The sequence below is a fragment of the Clinocottus analis genome, unplaced genomic scaffold, assembly GCF_023055335.1.
Source record: "Clinocottus analis isolate CAN_PGR_092001 unplaced genomic scaffold, fCliAna1.0.p SCAF_19, whole genome shotgun sequence".
NCBI classification, from domain to species: domain Eukaryota; kingdom Metazoa; phylum Chordata; class Actinopteri; order Perciformes; family Cottidae; genus Clinocottus; species Clinocottus analis.
Window position 1 is genome coordinate 8,140,391 of NW_027175920.1, and position 18,857 is coordinate 8,159,247.

The following is an 18,857-nucleotide window of genomic DNA, read 5'->3' on the forward strand; positions in this document are numbered from 1 at the left end:
CCACATATTAACACGAAATGGCTGAAAACAACACATCTGCTGCAACAATTGTTCACTGAACTACCGTTTTTATTTTTGACAAACAAGACACACAATGACATGTGTATTCAGAGTAATGTCCTAGTCAGGATACTTACATTCAGCACTTGATGTTGTGGATCCTGACTCTGTCGTTGTGTCTGTTCCCGCATTACAAATAGTAGTAGTAGCAGAAATAACAGGAGGGGGCAGACCAGGACAGGTGTAGCTGCTGTCAGCATCCAGCCCACTGGAGTTGAACTGGACGAAGCCTGGCTTATCAGAGCTGATGTGGGAGTTGATCCAGGACTGGTAATTGGACACTCTGGAGTAGACCCCTGGTAGATTGGGCCGAGCGCAGCCAGAACCAAAACTAACAACTCCAGACTGGACCCAGACGGAGCCCTGCTGGTTCACCATCGGACCTCCTGAGTCACCCTGAGGAGATGGAGAGGAGACGTCAGAGGATTCCTGAAAATAATAAACACATTCAACAACAACTGACAGATTCAATGGAGCAGCCTACCTGACAAGAGTCTTTGCCTCCTGCCAGAACTCCAGCACAGATCATGTTGTCAGTGACTGTACCGACTCCATTGAGACAGTCACACTGTCTGTTTCCCAGAACTGCCAACTCCACCTCTTGAAGGGTTTCAGGGAACGGCAATGACACTGAGAGACCAACAAGAGGAGAGAAAAGTCACGCATCCATCTCCTGTTCATAAGACATGTGAAAACAACTATTTGTCAGCAACAAGCAGACTCACCTCCCTCCTTGACTGCGCCCCAGCCAGTGACCCAGCTATCAGTACCGTTGTTGAACACACTGTCACTGGCTGCCAGACACACAGGTCTGATGTAGTTTGTGAATTTGACTGGTGAGGAGAGTTTGAGCAGAGCAATGTCGTTGTTGCTGGAGTCGCTGTCATAGTTTGGATGCAAAATTATTCTGGCAACAGTTCTGGACACTTCGTTTGGGTTTATTCCCTGCAGGCTCTGACGGCCGAGAGAAACCTGCCATCCAGACGTACTGTCACTGAAGTAAAAATGAAAGAAACTGTGTTGGTTTTGAAGAGAACATTGACTAAAAGTCAAACCAAGGACTTGAACACTGTAGGTTTGATCCTCTATCATGTGAAAGTTACCCACCTGGAGAAGCAGTGAGCGGCAGACATCACCCACTCTCTGTTGATGAGGGAACCACCACAAACATGGCTGCCAAATCCCTGCAGACTAACCTGCCAGGGCCAACTTCCAACTGGAGCATCTTCACCTCCAACTATCTTGGTGTTCAGGGGAGTGATGCCACACACTGCAAACAACAGCACATAGAAATAGGACCGAAAATTAGCAAAATAATCTCTAAATACTTACAAGAGATGTTAAACAAAGTTAAAGTGGGAACAGAAGTCTTAATGAAGATGTATTATTCAGTATAAAAAAATGTAACTAAAGACTTTGATAATTAGTTATTAGCCCCATCAATAAGGTCTCTACGTTTCTGACATTACAACTCCTCATGGGAGCATCAGAATAAAGACTGTTGTTGACAGCATGCCACCACATATTAACAAGAAATGGCTGAAAACAACACATCTGCTGCAACAATTGTTCACTGAACTACCGTTTTTATTTTTGACAAACAAGACACACAATGACATGTGTATTCAGAGTAATGTCCTAGTCAGGATACTTACATTCAGCACTTGATGTTGTGGATCCTGACTCTGTCGTTGTGTCTGTTCCCGCATTACAAATAGTAGTAGTAGCAGAAATAACAGGAGGGGGCAGACCAGGACAGGTGTAGCTGCTGTCAGCATCCAGCCCACTGGAGTTGAACTGGACGAAGCCTGGCTTATCAGAGCTGATGTGGGAGTTGATCCAGGACTGGTAATTGGACACTCTGGAGTAGACCCCTGGCAGATTGGGCCGAGCGCAGCCAGAACCAAAACTAACAACTCCAGACTGGACCCAGACGGAGCCCTGCTGGTTCACCATCGGACCTCCCGAGTCACCCTGAGGAGATGGAGAGGAGACGTCAGAGGATTCCTGAAAATAATAAACACATTCAACAACAACTGACAGATTCAATGGAGCAGCCTACCTGACAAGAGTCTTTGCCTCCTGCCAGAACACCAGCACAGATCATGTTGTCAGTGACTGTACCGACTCCATTGAGACAGTCACACTGTCTGTTTCCCAGAACTGCCAACTCCACCTCTTGAAGGGTTTCAGGGAACGGCAATGACTCTGAGAGACCAACAACAGGAGAGAAAAGTCACGCATCCATCTCCTGTTCATAAGACATGTGAAAACAACTATTTGTCAGCAACAAGCAGACTCACCTCCCTCCTTGACTGCGCCCCAGCCAGTGACCCAGCTATCAGTACCGTTGTTGAACACACTGTCACTGGCTGCCAGACACACAGGTCTGATGTAGTTTGTGAATTTGACTGGTGAGGAGAGTTTGAGCAGAGCAATGTCGTTGTTGCTGGAGTCGCTGTCATAGTTTGGATGCAAAATTATTCTGGCAACAGTTCTGGACACTTCGTTTGGGTTTATTCCCTGCAGGCTCTGACGGCCGAGAGAAACCTGCCATCCAGACGTACTGTCACTGAAGTAAAAATGAAAGAAAACATGCTGGTTTTGAAAAGAACATTGACTAAAAGTCAAACCAAAGACTTGAACACTGTAGGTTTGATCCTCTATCATGTGAAAGTTACCCACCTGGAGAAGCAGTGAGCGGCAGACATCACCCACTCTCTGTTGATGAGGGAACCACCACAAACATGGCTGCCAAATCCCTGCAGACTAACCTGCCAGGGCCAACTTCCAACTGGAGCATCTTCACCTCCAACTATCTTGGTGTTCAGGGGAGCAATGCCACACACTAGAAAAGAGTAGAGCGAGACATCAGTCAATACACTTCATCATAAGTCTTGGCTTATGCAGTTGTCAGTGGAATACAATGTGCTTTTACACTTAATAAATCTTTTCCAGATGAACTGGAAAATTGAAATGTATGCATATGTACTCTAGACATTAAATGGATCTTAAATAATTTCAACTCACCATCAAGCTGAGCATGTGACTCTGGGAAAGAGACAAAATAACTGGGTTAGTTATATCAATATGAAAAGTCTGGGATATTTCCATGTCTTACAGTCAGTAAAATTATTAATTATAGGGTTACAGGTTTCTCACATTATAATACCCCAATAGTAAATGTGTGCCACATCAGACCCATAATGTTTGCAGCCTATGCAACTCAACAAAGAGTCCGATCTTAGTTTGACTTACCTGCAGATAGAAAGCTTGCCACCGTCAATACACAGATCCACTTCTTCAAAGCCATGTTTTGACTGTCTGGCTCTTGTTTGTGACTCTTTATATATGCCTGTTTGACCTGTCACCTGCCATAAGGTATGCTCCTCCCATGAGGCACCCTCCATAACATCATATAAGTTTAATAGTCTTTTGTTCTTGTTGCTTATTTTTTGTGAAAAAGACTACACTGATACAGTAATCTAATTTCATACATACACAGCTTAGAGGCCACTGTCATAAATGTCAGTAATTTAACTATAGAAAGTTTTTAAAAACAGCACAAAAACAGTTGACTGAATTTGAAGTGCAATGTTTCATTTTAGCTGCAGAGTAATACAATAAGTCTATTATCAACTCATAACATATTGTAATCTATTTGCATTATTTATCCTAATAGAAATCGATGGCCAGACAGTTATGTGGCTTACATAACTGTCCAAGCATCTTTGGGCAAGAGAGGTGAGTCAGCTGCATTGTTGTCATCTCAGAACTAAACACGTCAAAGACACACAGTGTTCACTGATCAACAAAGAACATTTCCATTGGCACCTTCACCTTGCGACACAACTGATAACTTCTGTACCTGTCTTCTCGTGAAATCACAAAAAAACGTAACAAAGATAAAGAATCAAGAATAGCTCTTGTTGACGTGTTGAAATGACTTGACATATGACATAATGAAAACAATACTACATGGCTATGTTTACATTCACATTACGGCTGTAACCTTTACACTAATCCATCATTTTCTTTCTTTTCTTTTTGTGGAAATATGCTTTTTGACAGGTAGAAGAAAGACCTTTTCTCTGCAGTTATATAACATTTCCAAATAACACAGCACGATGTAGGTTTGTTTTTTAATTGTTCTACCTTCGCAGACAAAATGCTGTAATTACTTTATTTATAATATTCTACAAAAAGTTTAAAAAAACGAATCGAACCGCCAATAACAGCAAAAAATAAAAGTAAAACACAGTAGAAGAAAAATAGAGCTCTACTTTATTGTATGCATATTGTTGATTACTAAATTCAAGATGGACAAACAAATAAATTTCAAAATTAAAGGCTGGTAAATGTTGGCACAAGATTACTTTTACTTTTGTTTGTCAATAAATTATGATTATTTTGGTTCTTTGTTTTCACAAATGCTCTCCAGTATATTGCATCTGCAGCAGGTGTAAGACAACAAGCAAGATGATGTAAGGATTTAAATAAAACAGCTGACTGAGTCAGTACTCATTAAAAAAATCAACATGATATGGATGATAAAATTATCTTATGAGGAAGGAAACTATGTGAATGACAAGAGAAAGAGTACATATTTTGGTACGGTTAAGATAGTAAATTGACTTTTTTTTAATAAAGTCCTTAAGGACTTAAGACTTTTCTAGTCTTAAATCCACTCAAAGCACTTTTACACTGCACATCATTCTTACATTGACCATTCATACACCAAGGCTGCCATAAAGGTTGCCACCTGTCCATCAGGACTATCTACGCATTCACACACCAATACTTTAAGTGTCTTACCCAAGAACACAAGACATGGACGAGACACTTGTGTTGTTTAGTGAGTCACTCTACTACTTTACTGTACTTTATGTACACTGTATATACTGTATATCATTTGCATTTTTTTTATCATATCATTTCTTAAATGTAATATGTTCTGCTCTGATATTTTATTGTATCGATTGATTATTTGTCATCCTATTAATATTTGTCCTATGTAACTTTGCTTGCTGCTGCCACAATCAAATTTCCCCCAGAGATGAATAAAGTATAGATCTATCTATCTAGAGGAGCTGGGAAATGATGACTTAGAGATGACCCGCTCTACCTTCTGAGCCACGGCATTCTTGTTAGATTTGAGCTTCTTTTGTAATTGACAAGAATGTGAGCTTGGCTCTGTGGTAACAGTCTGTTGACGCTGCAAGTGAAACTGGTATGAGGAACTCTGACAAAAGCTGCTGAAACCTTTCTTCATGTCCACTCAGCTAAAGCAATCCGGATACAAACCACTTTGGTAGCTGGAAAAACAAATTGTTATCTTTACTATGAATCAAATGCAGAATATTAAGTGATTTGTGAAAAGTAAATGTGTCAGGTTTCCGACTGTAAACCATCAAATCAACCATATATATATATATATAAATATACTGTATATACATATATATAAATATACTGTATATACATATATATATATATATATATATATATATATATATATATATATATAAATATACTGTATATACATATATATAAATATACTGTATATACATATATATATATATATATATATATATATATATATATATATATATATATATATATATATATATATATATATATATATTCTCTGAGTGACAGTCTGTGGTGGTCTACTAATAATCTGTACTGAAATTAGTTTCCTTTTCAATTTAACCTAAAAATTACAGGGAAATTATCTCATAATTGAGATATTAAAGATTTTTATTCTGAAATAAATTCAACATCAGCATGTCCTGTGACTGCAGGGAAGTCTACTGGTAACCTGAAGTCATATCAATCCGGGAAAATTGGCGAAAATCAGAGGGAAGTTGCCTCATGAGTCATGAATGTAATTTCAAAGGGCTTGAATTTCAAAATCTGACCTGATTCTTTCTGAGTGTTACTCTGAGTTAGTCTACTATTAATCTGAAGTAAAATAAGTATGTTGGAATGGACCATTTCCCTTTAAATCTAATCTGAAATAAATTTGTTCACATAATTTAGCTCATAATTACGATTTTAAAGGGCTTTCACGTTCAAATTCAACATCATAGTCTCCTGGTATTCTCTGAGGTTGTCTGCAATCAAACCCAACTGAATGTAGTCACATAGTGTAACCTTGACATTTTTTTTTATTCAATGATGTGTAATGTCATTTTAGTGTAAATGTATTCTTTATTAATTGACACAACTGTAATTACATATTTCTTTAAAAATATATTCACAAAAGGTAATCATCATTGTTTTTGGTCTAAAAAGTGGAAAAAACAAAAAGGAGTTTCACAAGACGTTTTGCCTTCTCTATGTTATTTTTTTGTCATACATGCAATGCATATAGTACCGCGTTCTTCATAACTCACCACTCTTGACATAGTAACAGTGTATGTGGCTCCATCTCCTGGTTAGACTGAGCAATTGCATGTATCTCTGGTAATTCTAATTTACTAGATCTTTGTTGGCAGAACTAGCCAGGCCTAAATCACATGAGTCAAGAGGTAGTATTCATGTGTAATCTGTATCCCGAATATACATTCATACACAACATGTACATAAAAATCATCTCATAGATCTTCTGAGATGCATTTCCAGGCCATTTTTTTCTGAAAAATCTTGAGAGGTGTAAAGAAAACAGAAATACTGTGGGAGATAATTTGATTTCCATATCCAGTGTGGCTTCAGCTCAGCACGAAAAAGGTGTTGAATTTCTCACGTATCACTTTCTATCCAGCCTTCTCCTTCATTCCTTCAATTGCTGTCCTCCGTCTCAGGTTGGTGAAGAGCAACGCAAAGTTGACGATATATGTCGACACGCAGACCATGCAGAAATCCCCCAGAACAAAGGCAAGAATAGATGCGAGATAGAGTGAGCCGGCCACAGACACCCAGGAAGAGAAGACCAGGAGCATCGCTGCTCTTTTGGACAAAGACAGTCCTGCAATAGAAGACAAACATGAAGGAGTTCAGTCCTTTAATACAATAGTTTATGTAATATTTTAGGAATCATGCATTGCTGATATGCTTGACTTACAAATGTAATCGAAATTGATAAATACTAACTAAATCAAATGTTGTATTTCATAATTATTATGCATCGTAAGCTATTTATATTTGTTTAAAAACATAAAGCAGGGCACTGTAATTTGAAGATAATGACAGACTAACCCAGGCCCATCTGCAGAGAGTAAAATATGATGCCAAGCACACTGTTGGGCTGGTTCAGAGGGCTGTCTTTGGCAGCAAAGAACTGGACCAAGCCAAAACCTCGACCCCATCTGCAAAAAAGTGGAAACAGGCAAAAATACTTAGTCTTGAAAATAAAATTTTAATATAATCATAATGGTTTCTATCTCCTGTCAAAACAATCAGACATGTAGATTATTTAATTAAAACAGAACTTGTCAAAAAGAAGAACATTGACTTAATCATCTCATAATGTAAAATAGTTTATGATTTGAAGTCTTTCCAAAATATTGTATGTAACACGTGGCAACGAATGGACCATTACATATTCAGACTAAGCAAACAGGGAAAATAATCGAAATGATTTAACAATCACTCAAGTAGAAAACGAGTTCTAGTGATTTTGCACAAGAGATAATTATATGAGCAACTAAATCCGAACGGAGATTAAGAAACATACCTGGAGGTAAAAACTTTGGAGCAGCTCACAGACTCGCCCAGGTCGCACAGCGCCCTGTAATCTGGGTTTCTCTCTCGGGACAGCTCGACGTGAAGCGCGTAGACAGACAGAAACAAACCCAGAACGCAGAGAAATATGCGCGCTTTTCGCTCCCATTTCGGCATTGCCATGTTTGGTCACGTTTAGATCAATTTGAATGATTCCAGTGGGCTAAAATATAAAAAGGCTCCGTTTCCTTCCTTCACTTCGTCAGGGCGACGTGTTAAAAATCCGATTCTCACTTTTGATTGGTCTGGGGATTTTTTTGTCGCGGCCTCTCATTGGACAGCCGGGTCCAGCTGCTGGAGCAGCCAGAGGGACTCTCACCGTGTTTACTGTGGACTTCTGTCTGTCTGCCTTCAGAGGAGTCATTGTATATTCAGCGGTGGAATTAGGTTCATCGCCACCGCCACTACTACTACTACTACTACTACCACTACTACTACTACTACTACTACTACTACTAATAGTTATGTTATTATTAACACAAAAGTCAACAGGCCTGCATTCAAAAATGTAATTAACAACAAGATCCATTCGCATAACACAAGTAAAAGTACTTCACATGCATTATATCATCATTTTTTATGATGATAAGGTGAAGCATGGTTAAGATAAAGCTAACTTCAAAAAGGCCAACTTTATAGTTATTACTTCTATGGATCGATAAGTAGGCCTGCAGAATTTGCTCATTGGTGGGTCCTGCTTTAATACCCCGTATTTGTGTCTTGTCTTACCTCGGGGCTTTGTGTCAAAATCAAATTGTAGGTATTTATTTTAATGTGAATTGTGAAAAATTGCGAAAAATCCAACTGCATTACAGTTAAACGATTGGGTATTTAACCTATAATACTGCGTCATGACAGATAAGCTATATAATAACTAGAGATGTAGAGTAGCCAGTATATGGTTTCCGTTGGAAAAGTGAAAAGTATCAAATGTAATACTCAAGAAAAGTGAGCACATCAATTTGCATAGCTAATTAATGATTACCTACAAACACTATATCAGTTTTTCTTTCTATATTTCAACGTTGATATCTATCTATCATTTCTGTCTGTCTATTTATCAACCAAACTATGTGCTCCACTCATAGCAATTAGGGTATCAGCAGTTACTATCCGTGTAGTAGAATACTGTACATTGTATGAGTTAGTGTTCTACTTTACTAGTTGTTAGTTATTTTGTCCATCATAAAACATAGAGGTTTAACTGCAGGTAATTCAGTCTCAATATTGCCCCTCCTAAGATTATTAAATTCTGGAAAACGGCGTCACCACCAGTTAAAAAAAACAAAAAACAGAGACCCTACTGTCTGGCGTAATGTCCCGCCTCACATCACGTTCCCGTCTCCTATTGGACGAACCTTTGAACATCGCCGCACCTCGTTGGTCCGCCACATGCCACTCAAACCAAACACGGAACTGCACGAGGAAGCGGCAGACAAAAACAAGAGATAGCAGTGCCACTACGGGATTAAAAAACACAATTGCGGATGTTGTGTGTTGCTCACAAGGTGAGAGTTTCATCCAACACACATAAACACGTCTCTACGTGGCCCTCTTTGGTTTTGTAAACTCAGAAAGACATGGTTTAATGGGTTACGTTAAAGAAGCCCGAGCTTCAGGTAACAAGCCTACGCCCCTGCGTCAAAGAGAAGGCTGCGTCTTTATTATGTTACTACAATCGCGTATTTTAACCACGCCGAACAATGCGGGCTTTGAATGCAGTCTCTCATGGATTTCTTTCCAGTTGTACAAGTTCTGGCCACCTGACCTGATGGGCCTTAGGGATGAGAAGTTACTAGGCAGCATGTCGGTGATACCTGACTGAATACAATGCATACGTTTATTATTGTGACTAAACAATGCTAACCCAGTAGCGTAATCCCGTTACATTGTATCTGTGTCGCTGTCCAGCCTCTGTTGTACTAAACGACCACTCGCTGACCTGTGGCTCCATGGGGCCCCCAGGAGGAGGAAAGGCTTTTCTGGAGAGTTAAAACTTAAGATACGGGAGTATTACTTGTTTGATTCATCGTCTTTTGGCTTCAGAGGACCATTGGTTTTTAATTTTTACCCGATTGTTTCATTGTTGCTGCACAACCAAGGATGGATTCAATGTTGTTGACCTGCAGTCAGCAATGGATCAGTATGTTTTAAACATATTATACCTTTCAGCACAATCATTAGGATACAGTTGGATCTTGTTTTGATAACATGTCTGTATATTTCAATTGATTCAATACATTAGCAATTTATGTTTTTAAGCATGTGTTTTTAAGCAGTTGTAATGCACAATAGTGTCAGTTTGAACTTCAGTTGGATTTTTCTTTTTTTAATCAATATTGTGGTAGTAATTTAAACTGTACCAACCAGCCATAGTTGCATTAAACCACAGAAAAGCATGTCAAAGCAACAATTGGGCCAACATGGTGCAGTGCCAGACAAACAATTAACTTTGCTATTTGTTTTATTCATTACAGAAAAATGTCAACTAAGGAGGGAGGAGTAGAAAAAAATGGGCAACCTGTGGCCATGTCGCCTGAAATAATGTCCACTGACAAAAGCAGAGAAAACCAGAACCAGCGTGAAGTTGAGGCAACAGGAAGCACCGCAGACACCAGCACAACAGCAAAAAACTTGGCTTTGCTTAAAGCACACTCCCTGGATGTGAAGTTTGATGTTGGAGAGGAGTATGATGTTATAGAAACCATCGGCACGGGTGCTTATGGTGTTGTTTCATCTGCCAGGAGAAGGGACAATGGTAAGTTTGATGACAAACTAACTTCATCTGAGTAATACAATGGTGTCCTGCTGTGTTTTTTATTATTGGGCTTATCTTCATTTCACAGGCCAGCAGGTGGCGATAAAGAAGATCTCCAATGCTTTTGAGGTGGTGACAAATGCTAAACGCACACTGCGAGAGCTAAAGATTCTCAAGCATTTCAAACATGACAACATTATCGCCATCAAAGACATCCTGCAGCCTAATCTTCCTCACTCGGCCTTCAAGTCTGTGTATGTACTCTATTGTCACGTTAACTTCAGAGATTTGGATGTTTAATTTGTGTCAACACGTTTACACACAACTTAACATTCCACCAAGTTATATACTTCACCTACTGTATCTTATCATTTGACTTGTGTTTTTTCACCCATCATGAACATCCACAAAGCAGTTTTTGTAACACAGAATCTCTCATTCATAGACTGTTGTATTTTTTAAGATATACTTCATGGCCCAAAGATGTTGCATACTTCTCACTGTTCCACTTCCCATGTGTGCAGGTACGTGGTGCTGGACCTCATGGAGAGTGACTTGCACCAGATCATACACTCTTCCCAGACGCTCACCTCAGAACACACACGCTACTTTCTGTACCAGCTCCTCCGTGGCCTCAAGTATGTGCACTCTGCCAACGTAATCCACCGTGACCTCAAACCCTCCAACCTGTTGGTCAACGAGAACTGTGAGCTAAAGATTGGTGACTTCGGCATGGCGAGGGGGCTAAGTTTACACCCGGAGGAGTCTCATTCGTTCATGACTGAATATGTGGCAACCCGATGGTACCGTGCTCCAGAACTCCTGCTGTCTCTGAACCACTACAGTTTGGCCATCGACTTGTGGTCTGTGGGCTGCATCTTTGCGGAAATGTTGGGGCGTAAGCAGCTTTTCCCCGGGAAGCACTACGTCCACCAGCTCACACTCATTTTGGGGGTGTTAGGAACTCCTCCTGAGCGGTTGATTAGTACTATAAGGGCTGATCGAGTACGCTCTTATGTACAGAGTCTTCCATCCCGGACTGCTGTGCCTTTGGCCAAACTGTACCCACAAGCGGAACCGGAGGCTCTGGACCTGCTGGTTGCCATGTTGCGCTTTGACCCTCGTGAAAGAATCTGTGTGACGCAAGCGCTGGAGCATCCTTATCTGTCTAAGTACCACGACCAAGATGATGAGCCAATTTGCGTGCCAGCTTTTGACTTTGAATTTGACAAGCTACCAATGAACAAGGAACAAATTAAGGAGGCGATTTTGATGGAGATCCAGGACTTTCATCAAAACAAACAGGGCTGTCGTCAAAGACTGCGGTTCCGGCCCTTGCCGAGGGCGAACGGCAGAGCTGCAGCACCAAGCAGCAACCAGTGTATTGCTCAGCCCTCGATCGTTAGCTTTAGCAAATCAACACTGGTTCCTATGGCACAACACCCGCAAGCAGCCCAGATACAGCAACAGCAAATGAGAGAAGGGACATCTCAACAGCAACAAGATCACACACCAGCAGAAGGGAACCACACATTTACAAATCAGATGCAAAACTTTAATAAGCCTGCGTCCCTTCTAGAAGGTGCCCCACCTCACGTGACCCATAATTTGCCTCTTCTTTCTCAAAGTGAAAGCGGCCCAGTTGATGTGGACATGCCCAGTGCCAACTCAGACAGCGGTCAGCAAGAGACTATAGATTTAACAACACCAGTGTCGAGTCAGGATGCTCCATTGGAAACAATGCGAGACGGTGAGGTACTGGAGCAGTTAACCGAAAGTCAGGCTCCTCTGAGGCAGTCCGCCCAGAGCCAGTCCATGGCCCAGGCTCCCACCTCTGTTCCTGCAACACCAGCACAGACCATAACATCGCTTCCCACCAATGTGCCTTCCCTTTGTCTCTCTGTGGCACAGGCACAGTCACTGTCTCAGTCCCTTTCACAGTCACTGTCCAAGAATGCTCGGCTGCCTCCTGCTGCCGGAGAGGGAACTAGGAAAGAAGGAGCTATTTCAGAGGATACCAAAGCTGCACTTAAAGCAGCTTTATTGAAATCAGCTCTTAGAAATAAAGCCAGGGGTGGTAAGTTCACGACTTCCCATATCGACTTATATCATTGCAATGTTGTTCTTTTTCCGCAGCCTTTATTGGAATTGTATTTTGTCATTGCAGATGGAGGTACAGCTTTGCCTGGCATTGACGCTGGAGCAGGAGGATCGTCCGCCCTGTCTTCTGTTCCAGATTTGCGTCGGCCTGTCACGGCACAGGAGCGTCAACGCGAAAGAGAGGAGAAAAGAAGGAAGAGGCAGGAACGAGCAAAAGAGAGGGAGAAGAAAATAAAGGAAAAGGAAAGAAGAGAGGGCAGACAGGGGGACTCGCTGGGTGGGGTTCTGCTGAGCGACGACGACAAAAGCCTTTTGCAACGTTGGACAAAGATGATGGACAGTCGCAATGACAAAACTCCGGAAATCGATGGCGCAAAGAATAAGGATTGTAATGTGAACTTGCATCGTGGTGTAGCCATCAGTGATAACGCTCAAGGAGCACTGAGCAATACAACGGGCAAGGAGGCCCGCTCCCTCGAACAGTTATTCTCTCAAGTTAAACCTAACCAGCAGGGCGCGTTTCAGCCTCCCAGTACGCAGCAACCATCATTACTTTTCTCCATGAGCCAGAGGAAACCTCCAGTGGATCTAGTCGTTGCTGTAAGCGGAGGGATGGATATAATGACTGTCACTAGTGGCTTTGTTAAGAACAACACGCTCAAACCTCACAGTGAGAGCAACGGGCAAAGTGGTTTCAACTGTTTGGGAAACTGGAACGGGCATCAAATAGAGACGAGGCCAGCACAACAACCACAACCAAACAGGAAACCGCAACCTCCACCGCCAAGCTTTCTTCAACCCCAGCTCCAACCTCAAGGTCAAACCCGGCCTGACCCTCAACCTCGGTCGCAACTGCTGCCTCTGGAGAGTTTCTTGACTAAAACTCCAGCATTAACCACCAGAGAGACAAATGGGAATATCGGACGCCAAAATAACCCCCACCATAATCCCTCAACTCCACCCGTTTGTCCGATGGAGAAGCTGTGCCCTTCCGTAGGAGAGAAATCTGGGCCACAGACCACACACCCTCTCTGTGGGGCTCTGGGAGTCCCCTCACAGCCTCATCCCAGTTTAGGATTCACAGATACTGGACAGCAAGGGCCACCCATTGCCCCCGACATCCATACAGTAACACTGCAACTCTCAAAGTCCCAGGTGTGCCTTAGTTTTTTAAATATTGTATCGCTTTTAACAGCTAGCATATTACCTGAAAGAAGACATGTGTATTGATCAAAAAGATTATTTTCTTGCATGCAGATGCCAGGCTTAAATGTCACAATCCTCTGCTTGCCTTGATCTGAAGGATACAGAGTTCAGTTGACCTAATGTTCCCCCCTGTGTCTCCTGTCAGGTAGAGGACGTTTTACCCCCGGTGTTCTCAGTCACCCCTAAAGGCAGTGGGGCTGGGTATGGCGTGGGCTTTGACCTGGATGACCTTCTTAACCAGTCTCTCACAGACCTACAACACTGTGACCGGGACAGGTAAGGGCTAAAAGAGCGTGAGCTTGGTTTCTAATACTGCCATCTCGAACAAAATCAATGTCTAAATAAAAGATTTCTGGCTAAGTTTTACCCATTTATGTCAGACTATTATCTAGTAGTTAAGATAATTGCTCTGCAGCTGTAGTTGTTCTAGATCACAGACGGCTAACGTTTCATTAAACCGTGCATAGCTGTGTGTGTATTGTGATGTTTTGTGACTGTGATGACACCAGATTTGGAAGGTATATGTAGGTTAAACATTGCTCATACGCCGTGCCCGGTCGCTGTTATTCCCCAAATGATTTGACGCAGGTTAACCCACCACCTGCAAACACCCAAATCTCACATCCTTCAGGCTTCATGTCTGCCCTTTAATGATTTAGCCGACAACTGTGTCCTTCATAAGGAGTTACATTGTACATGTCTTCAAGTGTCAAAGCAGTAAAGTCTTTTTTTTTGAGCTACTAAATACAAGATGTCTCCTACTTTGTTAAATGTAAATTATCCTTGAATTTTCCTGTGGGGATCAATAAAGTAATGATCTATCAGTGTATGTGTTCAGGTTTCCACATCACACTGAACCATCATTGGCTTCCAATCTTGTGATTCTCTTATATGTACACGTCCTATACTCAGATTTAAAGGTGAACTTGGAGAAGATTCATCAGCTGAATGTGAAAACAGCCTTCAAGTGTTGAACTCTGCAATGACATCATTCGGCACAGTGAAGCTCAAACATGATCCAAACGAAGGCCACGTTTAACGCTTTCTATGTTTTCCTTCTTCATCAGTTATGACTCGGCTCCCCTCTCGGCTTCCCTGTTATCTGATTGGAGCGAGGTTCACCGCATGACTCCAGCTGATCTGGAATCGCTGCAGCAGGAGTTGCAACTCGGATCTCCCATGATCCTCTCTGATAACATTCCCCCTGATGCCTGACCTTCCCCGTCTGGAATTTCACAGACAACTCTTGAAGTTTTTGTAAATCTTAGATTTTTAATTTTTAGCATGAAAACTTGAGGAAAGATGTATCAAATTAATTTAAAGGCTAGCTTTTTTTAAAAAAAATAGGCACTACCAAGCCGTCTTTTTTACCATTATGACATGCTGCGCTTTTATAATAAAGAAAAACTGTCTCATCACATGTCTCTGCCTCAGAATATTTTATGAACAGTAACATTAAAATTGAAACTTAAGTCTCTGTAATAAAGGCCATTTTAAAATGACTTGATTTAAAACAACATTTGAACTAACAAGGCTGAAATAATTTACAAATGTGTACTTAATGGTATCTCATATCTGTTCCAAAAAACAGGTTTGCTCTTGATTGTTCAAAAGCAACTGCTTAGAGTTGAAAGTGTGTGTACTTAAGGCAGATACAAGTTCTGAAAGACAAATGAAGCTTTGATACATAAACACAATACTAGTAAAACACACAATACTAGTAAAACATTTCCAAACTCGGCTATCAGAAGTTGAATGGAGCACTGACCTGATTTTAAGAATCAAATTAACAATTTATTTCAAATACAGAACACATCACTTATTTAGCTTATAATTCTGATTTAAAGTACAAAACTACTTATCCTCAAAGATCATGATGCAAAGTTATAGCTTTAAAAATTAAGATTATGTTACAGTTTAGGTTCAATATGGCTTCATGTGCACGTCAGGTCCAGTTTTACTAATCAGGATAATGTTGGACACAGGTCAGACATAATTAATCTCATCCTTCACTTGGTTTGCGATCGCCCTCCCAGTAATCCAGTTCTCGGTGTTCTACCTCTGAAGCAGAATCAGCAGAGATGACAGGCAGCTGACCAACATGGCAGCCGTCCCACACCACTTCTGATTAGCTCGTCCATACAGCCGGATCTCTGGCACTGTGTTTTTGATGAAGCTCGAGTAGGTGGTCAGTCTGGCGTACACACCGGGCTGGTTTGGTCGAGCGCAGCCCTGTCCAAAACTCACCACGCCAGCCTGCACCCAGGTCCCATTTACCATCTGGCAGACGAGGGGCCCTCCTGAATCACCCTGAAGAGACGACACAAACACGCACATGACTCATTCAGCTTTCACCACTGGGAGGTATCAAAGTGCTCAAAAGGAGGGATTAAAAAAAAAAAGGACGGTACACGATTGCAGAAAAGTTATCTTCAATGCAGATTCTTGTTTTCTGTATACAAGCAGTAAACAGTTGTATGCAAGCATTTATTCTGAATGTAAATACAGCAGCTCAAACAGCTGATCCAACCGTACCTGGCAGGAATCCTTGCCGCCCTGCTGGTATCCAGCACAGATCATGTCATACAGAATGTCCACCTGCTCCGTCGGGTTTGTCTGGTACATCTCCTGACATGAACTCTGGGAGATGATTGGCACCTGCACTTTCTGCAGAGTCCCGACTCCTGACAGGGGGACTGAGGGGAATAGTGGGACAGATAGAACATGAAGAACAAAAGGTGTGCAAGACTTGTTGGGCCGGGGTTCTACTCCCGGGCTAGACGACCCTCTGTATGAAGATTGCATGTTCTCGTATCGGTTTGGGTTCTCTCCGGGTTCCTCCCACAGTTCACAGACATGCAGTTTAGGTTAATTGAAGACTCTAAATTGAAGATGTGAACGCGAGCGTGCAAAGTTCTCCGTCTCTGTGTCAGTCCCGCGACAGTCTGGAGAACGGTCCAGGGTGTACCCTGCCTTTGTCCAATGTCAGCCGGGATCATTATTAATAACACTAATTAATACTATCAATATGTATTGCATATGTATGCAATAATACATGTAAAATAAAAATGTAGCATGTTCTCTGATCATATCACAATTCCACTGACTGTTAATAAATGAACATATCTATTTGTAACCCAGCTGGTAAAGGAGTCAATCACTTATGAGACCTACACTTTATCCTATTGCTTTAAAATCCTCCTTTTTTTCATAAAACTCGATTTCGAAAAAAAATAATGCCAGATTCCGGATAAAAAATAAAAGCACATTTCTGAAGCTTTAAGAGTTTTCTGCACATGTACAAAGAAGGTGTGAAGAATTTAGCAAGTCTTACCACCATCCCGCACGTTCCCCCAGCCGGTGACAAAGCACGGCATGCCACCTGGGAACAGGGTGCCAGAGACAGGCAAGCAGATAGGACGAACATAATCTGTCCAGGTTACTGGGCTGGACAGCTTCACCAGCGCCAAATCATTCCCGTTTTGAGGATCAATGTAACCGGTCGGGATCACCACCCGGCTCACATAATGCGTTGACTGGTGCCGGTTGAGGCCATTCAGCTGGAATCGGCCAACATAGATGATGTAAGAGCTCACATCGTCGGGACTGAAAGGAAACGGAGGGACAAGAAATGATACCTGGAAATTGAGGAATGTTGAATGACTTTATGCTGAGCAGGTAAGTGCTCCTTGAAATGGGTTTGCTGTTAACTATACTCTCGTAAAAACTAAAAATGTAGCACACTTGCAATCCTTTTATGAACATGTCTTCTAGTGCAGTGTTTTTCAACCTTTTTTGAGCTGCGGCACATTTTCTACAATAAAAAAATTCTGAGGCACACCAACAACCAAAAAAAGTTACAAAATGTCACATTGTAGCATAATGCAGTGTATATGGTATGTAATTATTACGCTACTACCTACTGGCATGGAAGAGTATTTCATTTCTAGGCCAGTCACTATAGTGCACGCTCAGATGCTGGTTGAAAATCACTGTTCTAGTGATCCAACGGTCTTCTAAATGCACGACCAACAGCATGCAGGATTTGGTGGTTTTGGAAATAGTTCTTCCTGGTGTGCAACTTTGCCAGACATTTGAAGTGTGAAAGAATTCATTAGATGTTAAATATTAAAGGAAGTATGTTTTACAAAGAGTTAAATATGATGTTAAACTAATTTTTCTTGAAAAAAAAAATATTTGCTGGGATGTAACGAAACTGCAAAGCCATCCCATAAAACAACTGACGTCTCACAGGAGAAGCAGAGCGCCTGTGGATTGATGCTCAGCTCCGAGTTCACCTGCCGGTTTGTGTCTGAGGAGGGTTTTCTTACTTGGAGAAACAATGAGCGGCGGATAGGACCCAGCGCTCTGAGATGATGGAGCCTCCACAGATGTGACCAGCAGTGTCTGTCTGGAGGCCGAGGGGGGGAGAAAAAGAGTGAGTCACCTCAGCATCACAAGCAAATCCCTCTCTCAGCAGGTCAGCAGATAAACAAGACATAGACTAAACCACACATAACCACCCACAGGAAGATATGATACTTATGGGAGTTTTCAGTGGGACCTACCTGTACATCCACCTGCCAAGGCCAAGCCCCGTATGTGGCGTCCATCCCTCCCACAATCCTGTTCTCCGCTATCGTTGGTCGGCCACATTCTTGGGCGTAGGAAGCCAGGATACCTATATGTAAACACGAATTACATTTCTGAACACTCTGACCAATGTAGCTTATTTTTTTCTACACTACGAGCTGAAAACATCTGGTTTATTGGTTCGCTCAGAGTGCACATTGTTCGTGTTGCAGTGGACAAAGAAACAAGAGCCATGGAGCAGAGAGGCGCCGACGGGGTGGAGCAGGTTTAACGGTTAAAACTCACCTGTTACGCACCAACAAATGGCATAAAACTGTATTCTCGGCGACATTTTTTTATTTTTTTGCGCCACAAAATCTGTTTCAGCAAGCAAGACTTCTGAAGCAGAGCCAGCAACACGTCAACGTTTTCTCTGAAG

The 18,857-nt window shown here is 41.8% G+C and overlaps 4 protein-coding genes across 5 annotated transcripts; 1 reads left to right on the forward strand and 3 right to left on the reverse strand.

The window, feature by feature from the left end:
• Window positions 1-120: 120 nt before the first annotated feature.
• On the reverse strand, window positions 121-2,875 carry LOC137789710 (transmembrane protease serine 9-like). The gene is made up of 8 exons (XM_068583472.1): window positions 2,746-2,875; window positions 2,364-2,632; window positions 2,123-2,268; window positions 1,716-2,034; window positions 1,168-1,330; window positions 786-1,054; window positions 545-690; window positions 121-456 (listed from the first exon to the last, which is right to left on the reverse strand). Exons 1-8 carry the CDS (start codon window positions 2,769-2,771, stop codon window positions 121-123), a joined length of 1,674 nt encoding a protein of 557 aa, XP_068439573.1. The 5' UTR covers window positions 2,772-2,875.
• Window positions 2,876-6,336: 3,461 nt separating this feature from the next.
• Window positions 6,337-7,974, reverse strand: vkorc1 (vitamin K epoxide reductase complex, subunit 1). The gene is made up of 3 exons (XM_068583573.1): window positions 7,736-7,974; window positions 7,258-7,367; window positions 6,337-7,027 (listed from the first exon to the last, which is right to left on the reverse strand). Exons 1-3 carry the CDS (start codon window positions 7,903-7,905, stop codon window positions 6,816-6,818), a joined length of 492 nt encoding a protein of 163 aa, XP_068439674.1. The 5' UTR covers window positions 7,906-7,974; the 3' UTR covers window positions 6,337-6,815.
• Window positions 7,975-9,196: 1,222 nt separating this feature from the next.
• mapk7 (mitogen-activated protein kinase 7) lies at window positions 9,197-15,258 on the forward strand. 2 transcript variants are annotated; one of them, XM_068583102.1, is made up of 8 exons: window positions 9,203-9,290; window positions 9,885-9,925; window positions 10,260-10,540; window positions 10,629-10,794; window positions 11,065-12,617; window positions 12,708-13,795; window positions 13,992-14,122; window positions 14,914-15,258. In XM_068583102.1, the coding sequence occupies exons 1-8, from the start codon at window positions 9,270-9,272 to the stop codon at window positions 15,059-15,061; spliced, it is 3,429 nt and encodes a 1,142-aa protein (XP_068439203.1). In that variant the 5' UTR covers window positions 9,203-9,269; the 3' UTR covers window positions 15,062-15,258. The 2 variants fall into 2 exon arrangements, with proteins under 2 accessions (XP_068439204.1, XP_068439203.1); XM_068583103.1 differs by lacking the exon at window positions 9,885-9,925 and having other exon boundaries at window positions 9,197-9,290.
• Window positions 15,259-15,773: 515 nt separating this feature from the next.
• On the reverse strand, window positions 15,774-18,857 carry zgc:92313 (uncharacterized protein LOC436869 homolog). Its single transcript, XM_068583777.1, has 6 exons — window positions 18,725-18,857; window positions 18,415-18,527; window positions 18,178-18,257; window positions 17,181-17,452; window positions 16,382-16,542; window positions 15,774-16,156 (listed from the first exon to the last, which is right to left on the reverse strand). The coding sequence occupies exons 1-6, from the start codon at window positions 18,768-18,770 to the stop codon at window positions 15,902-15,904; spliced, it is 927 nt and encodes a 308-aa protein (XP_068439878.1). The 5' UTR covers window positions 18,771-18,857; the 3' UTR covers window positions 15,774-15,901.